This window comes from Felis catus, chromosome B2 (genome assembly GCF_018350175.1).
Source record: "Felis catus isolate Fca126 chromosome B2, F.catus_Fca126_mat1.0, whole genome shotgun sequence".
NCBI lineage: Eukaryota > Metazoa > Chordata > Mammalia > Carnivora > Felidae > Felis > Felis catus.
The window spans coordinates 90,147,549-90,162,229 of record NC_058372.1 but is presented as its reverse complement, the minus strand read 5'-3'; the positions used below and the strand labels follow the sequence as shown (position 1 = coordinate 90,162,229).

Sequence of the window (14,681 nt, the reverse complement as noted above, 5' to 3'; positions counted from 1 at the left end):
TGCTCCAACACTGAGCCCCACCTTGTTTCCTTAATATCCGCAGGGAGAGTTTCTGAGTTTCTGGGGAAATTCCCCCAGGAGGGGTTTTATGCTCCCCACCTCCCACCCTCTGCAAGCCTCACTGAACATGAGAACAAAAACTGAGGCTAGGCCGGCCATTTGGCTCATATGCACAGACCTGCTTCAGCTTTTTTTTTTTTTTTTTTAGCTTAATTTCCAGAAACAGGGTATAATGAGCCTCGGAGTTCAGCTGCCCAGACGGTACCTTCCTTAGAAAATTGAACGGAGGAATCCAATTTTAAGTGCCCCCCACCCCTTTGCTAATCTCCAGGGTCTGGAGAACTCGATGCAAATTCAGGGGAGAGACAACCCATTTGGGAACCTACCGTTTGTCTCTCCCTCCTGCCTGGGGGCAGTCATTAGGGCCCATGGGGGACCTGCACTCCCACCGCCGGGGTTTGTGTTTGGGCGGGCTCAGGAGCCGGCTCCTTCACCACCAGCTGCCTTCTGTCTTTCCATCAGTGCTGGTGAAGGGGCAGGTGACCACCAAGTACTACAGGTTCCTGGCAAAGCACGGTGGCTGGGTATGGGTGCAGAGCTATGCGACCATCGTCCACAACAGCCGCTCGTCCAGGCCACACTGTATCGTCAGCGTCAACTATGTCCTCACGTGAGTGCAAGTCTGGGACCTTCGCCCACGCTAGGCAACCCTGGTCTCCGAGAGGGCGCGGGCGGTGGGCACTGCTGGTTAGGCGAGGCTGGGGCCCCCTGGGATACCGCTTCTGCCCCCCCCCCCCCCCAGTGCACTCTGTGCTGGGAGACTGCAGCTTGAGCACTTTCATCTTTATGAAGAGGCTTCCCTCGTTACATTCTAGGAAAAGATTTAGGAGTTTTTCCACCCACAGTCTACATTTGCTTTCTGCTCTCTCTTTTAACCTTTTAAGCGAACTCTGCATTAAATAAAACTTAATGTGGCAGAAAGAAAAGAGAGAGAGAGAAAGAGAGAGAAAGAGGAAAGGGTAGGACGTACGGAGCCATTTATGGTTAACAAAAAGGACATCTGTTTCACTTTTTCAAATCTGGGTTTGAAGTTCTTAATTTTAACCAGAGTCTCCAATCAAAGTTAAGAGTTCTGAGAGAGTGATTCTTACGCTGAACCACAAAGAGGGTTTAAGTGACCAGGAGGGTTTGACTGTAACCTCCAGAAAGCCAAGGGACCCGACCCAAGGCTGCAAGTCTTCGCCGGCGCCCAGGCCTCGCGCGTTGTGTGACCGCGTCGCGAGGGAGGAGCCGGCCTGGCAGTGTCACCTACAGCCGGCCGGGCGGCCGCAGCGGCCGCGTTTGAGCTTTATTTCTAGAAACAATAATCGTTAGTGGCCCTCGGTGTGGCACTGCAGGCTGATCACGTGGCCTGGTGTGCGGCTGGTGAAGAAAGCGCCTTCTGTATAATGTTTGAATTGCCCTGGTTTGAAGCCTTTATGAAGAACTCTTTTGTGTGCACGGTTGCCTTTTTTTTTTTTTTTTTTTTTTTGGTAGTCGCTGAAATTCTTGTGATTTTAGGGGACCTCAGGGGTTATTTACTTTGGAAGCATTGACACGCCCGGCACTTAGTAGAAATGCTATTTTCACATTAGGAAATTGGTTAAGGGGGTACTATTTGGAATCAGACTATCCTACAGGCCATGAGGACTAGATTCATTCCACGTTGTTTTAAATTGCCAAATTAAAAATGTAGTGCTTGAAAATATTATGCTTGGCAATAAGACTATTTACTCTGTGGCCTGTTTAATAAGAAAATTTAATTCAATAGACTTGGAAAAATGAATTGGGTTTAGATGAAGATTCAATATTCAAGAATAATAGCTGGTTATTAAGAAGAATCTTTTTTATTCCTTTCATTCAATAAATGGTATTAAAATAAACACTATTAGGTTTTTGTAATAGCGAGAAAGCTGTGGATTTTAATACAGAGCAGAAAAGATACAAGTATTTTGGGTATCATGAAACAAAACCATCTATTTTATGAATGCAGTTTTTTGTATTATTAAAATAAACGTAAGAGAAAATGGCAAAACATAATTCATAAAATAAGCCACTCTGTGAAGCAGAAGTATTAAAGAGTGAAAAATTATGTCTGCTTACCATGGAGAGGAAACGGACATTCTTTAAGAAGGCGCTTTGTATGTCTGAGACATCACAGGCATTATACATACACTCTGTTCTCTGGTGGGTGCCTGTGGTTAGTAATCATTTTTTATCAAACAGCAGGGTATATAGTCACACAGACCCATACAAATGATCAGAATGCAAGTTAGACCTCCCAGTGGGTAAGCTTAATTTATGTTTGGAGTCATTTTGGAATATTCTGTTTTGTTTTCCGGTGGATAAGTGTACTTTTCTTCTGCTGTTGGCCATGTCCTTCTTCACTTCACACACTTCTTTAGAGCTGCAGGATTAGGCTACCAACTTTACATAAGATTAAAAAGATGTAATGAGGATAAGTGATTTACAGAAGGAAAAATAGCATGGCTCATATTTTTCTAAATGTTTTATACCTCTGAATGAAAATAGAAATAAACAAACAGAAGCACACAAGACAAAAAGCTGAAATTGATTACCCTTTTATGAGTCTCAACTCCAATTCTTTGTATAAAAATTCTTAGGACGATTTTTATAGCTGCAAATGTGGAAACTGCCTTAGATGAAATGCCATCAAGTGGCTCTGTGTGTGTTGACAGGATTTTCATAATGAACAGGTTGCAGTTTGTTTGATGTGTATATCACACATCTGGCTGGAAGTTACTAATTTACATTGTCTTAGCAAATTAAATAGATGGCTATTGATTCTCTATGGTAGCAGTGAACTACCACATACATTTGTTTTCAAGGCTAGTTCTCTATGAAGCCTGAGAATGATAAGTGAATTCTTTCCAAATATGCCACCTCAAACAATGTACTTAAAACCACAAGCCCCCCAAATAATTTGACAGGCCAGATGTTTTCCAAATTTAGACATTTTAATAGCATACATTTTGAAAAGATTTTCATATCATGGAAGCGGAGAGAATTTTAAATAAGCGTTGGTTAAATGAAGGTATATTGATGGAAGCTACATTCGTAAGAATCATTTTTCAAATTTCCTGATGATAAATTTATTGTTGAAGTTAAAATATGCCTAGAAATACTGGTCATCATTTTCTGACAAAAGCGATGATGAATATAAATCTTCGGTAACCTTGTTCTAATAAGCACCTACAACTGCAAATATAAGGATTTAGAGGCGGGTGGTTCTTTTACCAGCCTTTGTATGACCATCATACAGAATGTTGGCATTCTGAAAAATCTAGAGAGGAGAAGAAGAGGCTATGATTAAATTTTCGAAATTCTCTTACCTTTTCTCTGGGTGCTTGAGGTTCCCAAAGCTTATATAGCTTTTCATGAAAACTCAAAAATATAAAAACAAAACCCAAACAAACAAAAAAACTCCTTTCAAACCAAGACTAGCCAGTTCATGATTTTCTGTAAGACATAACCTGTTAGCTTTATGTTCCACATTAAAAAAAAAAAAACAAAACATTCTTACAAATCTTGAGTGCCCACAGGCTTCGAAATATTTGTTAAGTATGACAGGCCCTGCTCCCTGATTATTTTCAGGAGTATAGATGGATGGAGGTAGTGTCTGGTAACAGTGAATGTTGGGGGAAATTCCAGAAAAGTATGGACAGTACAAGGAATACTGTGTAAAAACTGAGTAATTGTCTTGAAATCATATTTTCTTGAGTTTGTTTAACTAGTAGTATTGATTATTCATAGCCAGTTCAGATGGAAAACATTAGTACTTAACGTGAGGAAAATTGAAAATGTGGAACACCCAATAAACTACGAAAAGGAATTTCTAGAAAAGAGTCTTGATTCTTTTTATGTTTTTAAACTTAGTATGTTATATAAATAAAACTTATAAAATCTACTTTTAAGGATAAACCAATGAAGTATAAACATCTCATTTTAAAATATTTAAAAACATTAATTTTTCAAATATATAGAAGGCTGAAAGAATACTACAATGAATATCCGTGTACACATCATCTATAATAGAAGCCATATTTGTTCTGTCTCTTTCTACCTACATGTATGTGTATTTGTATGTGCATGTTTTTCTCCACTGAATTATTTCAGAGTAAGCTACAGACATCATCATACTTCACCCTAAATAACATTCTCCTATGTAGCCACTGCATATTTATGATGGCACATTTAAAGGGTTCAAAATTATTGTGTGTGGAAGGTTGCAAAAGTATACATGAGATCTAGTTTACTGATACCATTAAAAACAATCTGTCACCGACATTCATCAAGAGCTCACTGATATATGACCTTAGTTAGGTTGACTGATAGATGATATTTGTGAGCGGACTTCTGTGGGATATAGTTGTAAAAGTTAGCGTATTTTAACCTAGACTTCTAATGAGAATTGTAAGCTAATAAAACTCTGGTATTTTTTTCTGGAAAGTAAAAGAGAGATCTTGAGAGTGATTTGGTAACTTTGGAATCAGACAGATTTAATATCTTCAACCATTTTTTTGTTAGTAAAGATGGCTTCTCTGCTTCTTTCCCAAGTTTAGGATGGAACATTCTTTTGGTGCAAAATCTCACATGCTGTTTGAGAGTGATTCACTGAACACGTAGAAGGGATTCTCTACATTAAAATTTCTATGTCTGTGTTACAAAGAGCAGAACAAAAAAGAGACAATTTACATTAGTGGTTTATGTAACACTTACTATCTACTAAATAATCCTTTGAATTTGAAAGTTTGGGCCAAATGCCAAAGGAGACATACTTCCTTCGTGTGAAAGAAAATAAAGGGGTCTTTGTATTATAATTAATGCAGGTCCTATAATTTTTGTTTTTCTTTGTATGAAACCATTGTATTTCCCACAATTAAAAAGAGTTTTTAAGTCTTAACATATTCTATGAGTGTAAAGTCAGATGTACCCTTATCACATAGCAGCAAACATTAAAATATGCTCATATTAGCATGCTCTTTCAAGTATATTAATAGTGCTGAGTTAATTTGACATTTAAATTTAAAAGTATTTTTTATTAATTTAAAGCCCCAGTGATATTATTGTTAGTACTACCAGGAAATTTTAGAAAATGCTTTTTAAAAACTTGACCAATTATATGTGTAGTTATAAAAATAGGTTTTATTTTTCTGGTTAGCAAAACCGTTCTTTCATTTATAAATAATGTCAAATGAAGTGCCTTTTGACTTAGCAAGCTATGGCAAAATATGAAATGATTTTATCCTCATGCCTTGGATCTGTGTAGCACTTGTTGCATAGATTTAATTTTTTGATCATTAAAAATAATAATCGTGCTAATGTATACCCGTAAATTAGATTTGATCCTTAATTGTGTTTAATCTTTATTATAATAATATTGAACGTTGAAGCCCCAATTGTCCTTTTCAAGTGATCTTTTAAGTAACTGAATCATTATAGAGATGAATTGAAGACACATTTGTATGAATGGTAATTTATAACAACTGAAACTATTAATAGTAATTAATAGTGATTTTACAACTACCAAAACACTTTATTAAAAGAAAGATCTGGGGTATTTAGTCTGTTTTGTAGTACATAGTAATACTAGTACTCGCTTATGTAATACATGTAAAAGGATTTCATATCCTTTTTACTTATTGTAATTTTTTAATCAAGATATTCTGTATTTAGTTTTGAATTTATTGTTTATGTTCAAATTTTGTTTTACTATTACAAATGCTAAATACAGCATCATTACAAATGCTAAATATTTTTTTCTTTTTTTTTTTTAATTTTTTTTTTCAACGCTTATTTATTTTTGGGACAGAGAGAGACAGAGCATGAACGGGGGAGGGGCAGAGAGATAGGGAGACACAGAATCGGAAACAGGCTCCAGGCTCTGAGCCATCAGCCCAGAGCCTGACGCGGGGCTCGAACTCCCGGACCGCGAGATCGTGACCTGGCTGAAGTCGGACGCTTAACCGACTGCGCCACCCAGGCGCCCCGCTAAATATTTTTTTCAAAGTGCTGTCACTTTCATTACATAGTTTGCTCCTTTGACAGCTCTGTACAGGGTTCGGCCAGGGATTTTCCAGGTGAGGAAACTGACATCAGATATGCCAAGTAAGTGGGGAAGCCAGGATTAAAGCCTGGGATCTTGACTCCTACTGTATCCTAGGTTCCTCTGTATTGGGGTGGGAGTCAGGGAAAGAAGGATGGATTTAAATGGGTAAGGCCTGTAGTGTTCAGCCCACCCAACTTCTGGATAGGCTTTCGTCTGGTCTCATTATGGAAGATTAAAAAGCTGCCTCTTTGTTGCTGCTTCACAAATATCTTCACAAAACAGATATTGACCATTTGGTGGTTTAAAACTAGCAACGCTGTCTTCTCAAGAACATTCAATTAAGAATATATCTTTTTTTTTCCTTAAGTCTCACTAAGAACATTTTCATTTTGTAGGAAAAAATGTGGCCTGCCAACATTTTAGTTTTCCCTGAATTGCTTACCTTTAGATTTCATAGATACATTATTGCTGTCACTAATTATTTCATTTCTGCAACCAGATTTAATATTTTATGTTTTTGTTGAACAAATGTGTTAACACAAATTTCTGCTCTCGTTGTGTACCCTACAATGGGTTGGCAAGCTAGGTCATCCTTTTTATCAGCTGGGACACAAATTACCTCTCATGGCAGTGGGCTATTTCCTAGATGGTATTCTGTGTTTGAGGGACAATGGCAGGAAAGGTTGTCCACTGGGGATTCTGTTGGTGGGGGATGCTAGGGATGAAGGGCCTCCCAGCATGCTCTGGTCAGGTGTGTCATCCTCTGGCCCTTTGACAATCCTGCTACCTGGCTGCTTCCATCTCCCCAGACCTCTCTGGCCTCCTCACCTTTCTTTGTTGTTGTGCTGAGGGCAACTGAGTCACAGGACCTCTTTTTTAAAATGTTCTTAGGTGGAGACCACATGGTATGTGCTCAGTGATGATCCTGACCACTCTTCTTTGGCTGTTGCGAGGGAAAGAGTTCTGATCTTTGAGTCATTTCATAGAAAAACATGATCATTACCTCATTGGAGGTGGGGATATACATGTTACTGTGAATGGACAAATTCAAATGAAGCTTTACCTGAACTTCAGAAAAATATGTTTTCATCTTCTGACTTCATCTGTTTGCATTGTGAGCACTGCTAGGTTTGGTTCAAGGTGTGGATATGTGTGTGGATGGGGAGGATTATGCATATCTTGATAATTTAGTAAAAGGCTGCACTTATCCAGGGCTTCCCCCTCTGTTCTCTGTTCCCACTGGCTTGTGACATCTCTCCAGATGAGCAGGTAGTGATAGAAATTTCATCTGGGTTGAAGGGCTGTGCCTGTGCCTAAGCTGTCAGGCAAAAAGGATTGGTTGGAGTTTAGGTGACACCTGGAAATGCCTGAGTACCTGTCAGTAGAGGAATTTCACAGTCTGTCTTGTCTGAAGGAGTAACTTCCCCAGTTCCTTTCCCCTGTCTTAGGCATTCTGAGGTCCAGGGAGCTGGCAAGGGTGAGAAAGGTGGTCTATGGTGATGGCAGGGCTAAGGGGGATGAGAAGGGAACTTACTTTTATAGGGCCTGGCTGAGTCTGGGCCATCTGTGTACCATCTGTGACTTTTACTCTGAGAGGCTATATTGAAGTAGGATTGTGATTTTGTTTTTATGAAAACCTACAGTATCATTTGAAGCAACCTGAAGGAGCAAGGTATGGGCTTTGGCGTTAGAGAACTCTGGGTTTGAATATGTTTTACTGCATAATAGCTATGGAATTTTGAGCATAGCTGTATTCCTGTGAGCCTCTGTTTTCCCATCTGTGCAATCAAGATATTTGAACCCACCTTTTAAGGACTGAGGAGGATTATATGAGATAATGTATATATAGCACAGAGTGCGGCAGACAGCAGATACTCAAAATAACTGTTGTTATTAGCTCTTGATAATTATGTGATGTCACCCGAAATACTTTGAAAAGAGAGGAGTGGTTCCATTTTTAACTTGAATTGCTAAATCTTCAAATCCACAAGTTTAAGTATTTACCTTCTCCCCCCTCCAGTTCCACACATTTCTCCAAGCATTGTGCTCTTTGTGGGTGGCTGTTTCTATAGTTTGGTTAAGTCGCCCTGTTTTTCACTGCTCTCACTGTGTACCCTACAGGTAGCTGTGCTTTGTGCTAGGAGGAAGGGAAGCCAATACTTATTGAGTACCTTATTTGTCCCAGGCAAAATGGAAGGTGCTGTACATGGTGCTTTACAGGGAAAAAGAAAGTTCTAAGAAACCAAGCTTTTATCCAATTTCTAAAGTTAATTTAGTTGGAACCAGTGTTTTGTCAACTTTACCAATGTCAGTAATTATAACTTAAAGTGAATAAAACATGCAACACTGACATTTTTGATGGTGTGCAGTCTATTCCCCTTTACTCTGTGTGCACTAGGTGTGGCTGAATCAACAGTGTTTCAGAGAGTATGGCAAACGGCAGTTATTTATTGCATGAATACATGAAGCAGAGGTCTTGGCATCTCTCGAGTAGTTTACAATTTAGTTGGAACTAAATATTTAAGAACTCAGATTAGCTCAGTTCAAACTGATATGGTGCACTTGGGCTATTTGTTGAGAGCACAGAATTCAAAGAAGCTTGAATGGTGGAGCTACTAGGGAAGGGGGAGAATTTAAGGGTTGGAAGCAGAAGTAAGGTCTTTTGAGATGGAACCGTGACATATACTCATTTGTCTCATTGTTGTTTTCTTCATGAGAAAATAACATAACACAATTAGTTTCGTCTTCAAATTAGATTCAGCAGTGCTTGTCTCACTGTTCTCATATGAGCTGGGTTTTCTTTCCTTCTTTTACCTTTATACCCTGAACTTTTTTGTTGGAACTGAATGTGTTTCATCATGATTGGAAACTATTTTCTCTAAGCCTCTTACCTTTCTCAGATTAGTACTGGTATATATTTTGAACATGTTCACCTAGCCTTAGTTTTATATATATATATATATATATATATATATATATATATATATATATAAAATATATGTGTTTATATATATGACTATATATATGTTTATATATATTTATATATACACACATGTATACATATATAATATATACATATACACATATATTACATATATGTACATATAATATATACATATATGTACATATAATATATACATCTATAATATATACATGTACACATACACATATATTAGCATCTAAGCATAGAACACAGTTTTTAAAGTTTTGAGGATGTCAGTATTCTGAATGGAATGTAGAATGTTATTGAAATGAATACACAGTGTTGCCACATGTATAATGGTTGTATTTCAAAATGGTTTTTAGAAAGCAAATTTAAGGTACACATAAGGAACATCAGCAGATTGGAGGAGATGGGGGTGCAAAGAACCTGGCTCTTAGGTTCTAGGTTTGCAGGGCCAGAAGGCCTCCTCAGTGCTGTGTTTGATATCATTATCCTACTGCTCTTAGAATATGATGCAGTCTAATCCCTAGACTCTTTAGCTAGATGTTTCAAACCCTGATAACCAGAGGAATGCATTACAAGGTACTTGTAAAATGAGATATGAAATGAAATATCACTACTTTATTATGCATCATAGCATGTTAGTTAAGAACTTGGGCTATGGGTATATTGCCTATTCAGATTCCTGGGCTGCTACTGGCTATCTCTGTGGCTATGGATAAATTGCTTAACTTTGTTGCCTCACTGTTTTTTAATCTGTAAAATGTGTAATGTGTAATAATATCTATTTCATAGAGTTGTTGTAAGCATTAAATGAGATAGATTCTTGGCCCTGTGCCTGACACAAAGTAACACGAAGTAAATGTGAATTATTAGGGTGAAATTATTGCAGTGAAATTAGATCAAATAAGTTCTTATTTAATTTCCAATAAACACAAAATAAATGTCTGTGAGGCTGAAGGAGGGAAAGCATGAGTCTTAGGAAGGCAGAGGGATGCCCAAGAATGAGAAATCAGCAATCATTCTGGTACATCTGGAAAGGATTGTTAGATCCTACTTCCAATGATTAGGACTAGTAGGCCTTGAGGCAGTCATAAATGTTTTCTTGAGCACCTATTAGGTGTCAGGCACTGTGCCAGGTTCTGGGGATATCAGAATGAATGAGACAGCGTCTGCAGGAAAAGGAAATAAGCGCAAGGACAACCTCTACCCCAGCTTGACCTCCCTATGGGCTTGCTGATGACAGGTTCCTTCCTGGAGGGGAGTGTTTCCATTCACAACTAGAAAGAAGCAGGCCCAGAGTGCCTTGGCACTGTTCAGGTCAACCCTGGGGAAAAAGCTTGCAGGTGTGCTCAGATTCCCTGTGGTTAGATGGTGGGGAGGGAGTGGAGACAGTAAGAAGAGCAGAGCTGCTGGGGAGGGCTGTGCGAGCATGTGTGTGTGTGTGTGTGTGTGTGTGTGTGTGTGTCTCTCTCTCTCTCTCTCTCTCTCTCTCTCTCAGGAGTGGGGGGGGTGAGGGGGATCCAGACTGGCAGCAGAGAAACTGGCTGCAGGCCAAGGAGTCCATCTTAACTCTTACAAAATCGCTGTTTCCCTGGGTGGAGCCTCTGCATCTCATTAGGTCAGCCAGAGAGAGCAGCTGTGTGTGCCAAGGTGATTTTTGTCCTGTTGGAATGATATTGAGCTGCGTTTTGCTCTGCTTTGAATGGAGTTTTTAAATATTTTGTGGGGTTGACTTCTAATAGGATTTGGAATCTTAGTGAGTTTTAAATGGAAGAATCACACTAGAGTCAAATAGTCTTTGTACATTATTCTCTTTAAAAAAATGTTTCTAGTGATTTTTAGGTTTTTATAATATTTTAAACTTTTCTCTTATAAAGGGTAATCTCACGGCGTTGTTGCCCTGCCCTGGAGAGACAGGGAGGTGACTGTCAGCTGCAAGTGAAGGGGGGGTGGTGGGAAGGTGCTCTGTTTGCTGCCATATTTAGAAAGGTCAGGGAGTAAGATTCACTCACATTTGAGAGACTGCTATTTTGTGCCAGAGGCTCCGAGAAGCCAAGTCATTTAGCCAATATAACACAGCTAATGAGTAGTCATGCCAAACCAGAGACAGGACTCCCGAGCCCACCTGATTTCCTCTTTGGCCTGCTGTCTGTAAGTTGGTAACATTGTACTAGGGTGAGTCGTATGTAATTGCCATTTCTGTGCATTAAAGCAGTTCAATAGTGGTGATTTCCTGTGATTCCACCTAATATTTGGGAAGTAATGGGACATTTTGAAGAGATTTTGCAAAAGTCTATGGATAGTTTACTACAAGACTTCAATATGGGGTCTCCACAAAGTGACCCAATTGCTTCACAGTTTGGGTGTGCTCCGAACCCAGTCAGCTGCCATGCAACATGCTTAACCCCTTGGGCCCAACACCATGTCCCCCTCACCAGTTTCAGCATCAACAGTTATGATATTTTCGCAAAACAGCAATCCGTAAGTATTACCCATGGAACACTATTTTATTTGGAACGTCTAATATATTACCAGGATTCAAATGGACATTGCTGTCTTTACTGGAAGGGTATTTCTCCTTTGATTGATTGCTAAATGGCTAGAGCTTGTGAAAGGATCTCTCTCTCGATCTCTCTCTCTTTTTCCTGGGGATTTCTTGTTCAAACAGAATTTGTTGTATCCACATCAGTAAAGCCGTGCTAACATGGGCTGCTGGCCAGATCGTGGAAATAGCCTCATTATATTGAACTGGATGTCATAATGGTACCCATTAAGGTGGGATTCTCTCTATGTTTGTACTTTTAAACCCAAGTCCCTTGCCACTTTTTTACATCTCTCTGAGAATAGCAACATTCTCTGGTAATGCAATCTGAGAATGTGCTGTCTCTTGCCTCCTCCCACTGAGAACCATTACGAAAATAGAATCCCTGGTTCCGAGCATTTTTAGGGGTTATGGCTTGCTGCTGCTCCTCAGTCATTCATTTTACTCTTTGCACTTGTGATGACTATAATGTGTTCTGGTGGCTGAAGGTAAGAACCCATGAGATGTACTTCTTTCAACACTACCATTAATTGACATTGGTGTCCAAATACACGATGGGAAAAGAGCAGCTTTTTCCCCCCAAAAAAACTAACCAAATGCAACACAGGGTTTTTCATTTTAATTTTTATAAGCTGTTAAGAGACTAATAGTGTTGAAAGTCATAGCATTTCTATTAGCTGTTGAAATCTTACTATAGGCCTGGCAAAGTGAAGCATGTGTTGTACTGGATTTGGGTAATGGAATCCTGCAGGATCCCAGCTCAGGAATGCTGGAAGGATGAAGCCCACAAAGCAGAGGGCAGAGTGCATGTCCGTTTCATTCCTCCAATTAGAGTAGTTAAAGAAATAACAAAATTCAGGGTAGCATTTTATTGTGAGGGATAATTGAAAATCGGGGGGGAAATATTTAGATACGCTACATGGTGTTTTACATTATAATCTCTTTTCTATTTGTGTCTCTTCCCAATGGACTCAATAGGACCTCCATTATAAACAAATCTCTATCATTAGAATTAGCTTAATTTCTGTTGCTATACTTAAGAGGATAGTAAGAGATGTTGTAGAGTGTAGTCCTCTCTTCAGCAAATGGGATGGTTTTTGCATTCACCCAGAGAGTATTTCCCCAGTGCCTACTGGGTGCCAGGGTCTATAGGAGGGTTAATGGTGTTACCAAGACAGACAAGGTCCCTACTCTCATGGAGGGTAAATTTTAGTGCGAGGAAATAGACATTACTTATAAACAAATAAATATGTCATACAATGTCAGGAACTGAAAGGAAGAAATCAAGCAGGACAAAGAGATGGGAGTGGTCAGGGAGGGCCTCTCTGAAGTCTCCTGAATGAAGGGAGGGAGGCAGCCATGCTGAGACCTACAAGAAGAGCATTCTCAGCAGTGGGGAGCAAATGCAAAAGCCCCGAGGTAGAAACCAGCTTGGTAAGTAAGTTGGTGAACAAGAAGGTCACTGTCACTGCAGCAGAGAGAAGGGGTGAGGGAGAGCACAAGAAGCTGATGCTAGAATAGGCAGGGTCAGACCATGCTGGGTCTTGAAGGCTTTGGGAAGTCACTGGAGTTTTGAGCAGAGGCATGGCATGAACTGCTTTAAGCTATGAAATGGTCATCTGGATGATGTGGAAAATAGGCTTTGGGAAGGGTAGAGGGTAGAGGCAGGGAGACCAGTTAGAAAGTGATTACAATAGCCTAGGTGAGGGAAGATGATGGCTTAAAGACAGAGGTAGGGATGAAGGGTCAGATTCAGGATGTGTTGAGGGTAGACAGCTGGAGTTTGCAGATGGATTGGATATGAGCTGTGAAAAAATGAGGAGTCAAGGACAGCATCTGAGTTTTTAGCCTGAGTAATTTGGGTGAATGGTGGGAAGGAGCAGATTCATAGGCAGGAGCAACAATCAAGGGTTGTGTGTGGGGATATTTAGTTTGAGATGCCTGTCATTCATTTGAGTGGAAATGTCAGGCAGGTAATTAAATCTGGGTGTCATGGAGTGGGGAGGTCTGGGCTGGAGATTGGGGGTCATCAATATGGAATTTAAAGCCAGCAGAGTGCATGAGATCCCTTGAGAGTGAGCAATAACTGAGATGCAGCCTGTAGACTAAGCCCTGTAGCTCTCCAGTGTTATGGGATCTGCAGGAACAGGCAGTGTCCCCAAAGAGGCTGAAAGGAAGTGAACAGGGATCAGCATGCGAGTAGTTTGGTGAGATATGCAGTAAGGCTGTACCCTGGGGAAAGTGTGAAGTTTGTCTTTGGAACATCCCCTCCCTTTTCAATGGCAATCCATCTTGTCTATGACACCCTTTCACCTGATATCTTTAGTTTTTCTTATCCAGAATAACAACTGCTCTGGTTTTCAAAGTATGGCCCCTTGACTGGCAGCATCAGCAACCCCCAGGAGCTTGTTAAAAATGCAAATTGTGGTCTGTACCCTAGAATTACAAATGAGAACTTCTAAGGGGTGGGGCCCAGCAAGCTGCATTTTAACAAACTCTTCAGGGGCTGCTGAGACACGTTGAAGTTTGAGAACCATGGCTCTAGGGAAAGGAGCTGAAAAAACTGAATCAATGAAAAATAAGGATGAGGCTTACTCCGTTAACCTTTTCTGAGCCATCTGGCTAAAGCCTAAGAAATAAATATCTAACAGTAGATTTTAAGCATAAACCAGTAGACCATTCTTGAGACATCTTTGTAGGGACCAAGGAAACCTCTCAAGCCACAAGTCATAAATTCAGGCAGCTGCCTATTGTATCTTTGGTAATGAACTCTACTGATAACTATATATTCTGTGTAGTATTATACAAGCTCTCTGACTCCAAATATGAAGGCAATGAAAATTTTGGCATTTTGGTGGGCAATCCAAAATCTCTAATGATAAATCACAACTTATTTTAAAATGTTTAAAGTTGTTGAAACACAACTTATCTACCAGACAATTTTAAATAATGCCTCAATAGCAAAACAAATAATAATAATAATAATAATAATAATAGCAGAATGTTGAATTGTGAATTTTTATTCATAAAATACATCTCAAATTTATTTTAGCCATTTAAATAATGGAGTTTAATGTATATTT

The 14,681-nt window shown here is 39.5% G+C and overlaps 1 protein-coding gene and 1 long non-coding RNA gene across 6 annotated transcripts in view; one reads left to right on the top strand and one right to left on the bottom strand.

Moving 5' to 3' along the window:
• Positions 1-14,681, top strand: part of SIM1 (SIM bHLH transcription factor 1) — a 69,390-nt gene that overhangs the window by 15,500 nt on the left and 39,209 nt on the right. For all 5 annotated transcript variants that reach the window (XM_023254196.2, XM_023254195.2, XM_045057885.1 and 2 more), the window contains one exon: positions 523-670. In XM_023254196.2, coding sequence (XP_023109964.1) covers positions 523-670 — 148 coding nt within the window. The remainder of the gene's footprint in view (positions 1-522; positions 671-14,681) is intronic.
• On the bottom strand, positions 4,254-7,809 carry LOC123385490. The gene is made up of 3 exons (XR_006598113.1): positions 7,644-7,809; positions 6,938-7,052; positions 4,254-4,716 (listed from the first exon to the last, which is right to left on the bottom strand). It is a non-coding gene; the product is annotated as an uncharacterized LOC123385490 (long non-coding RNA).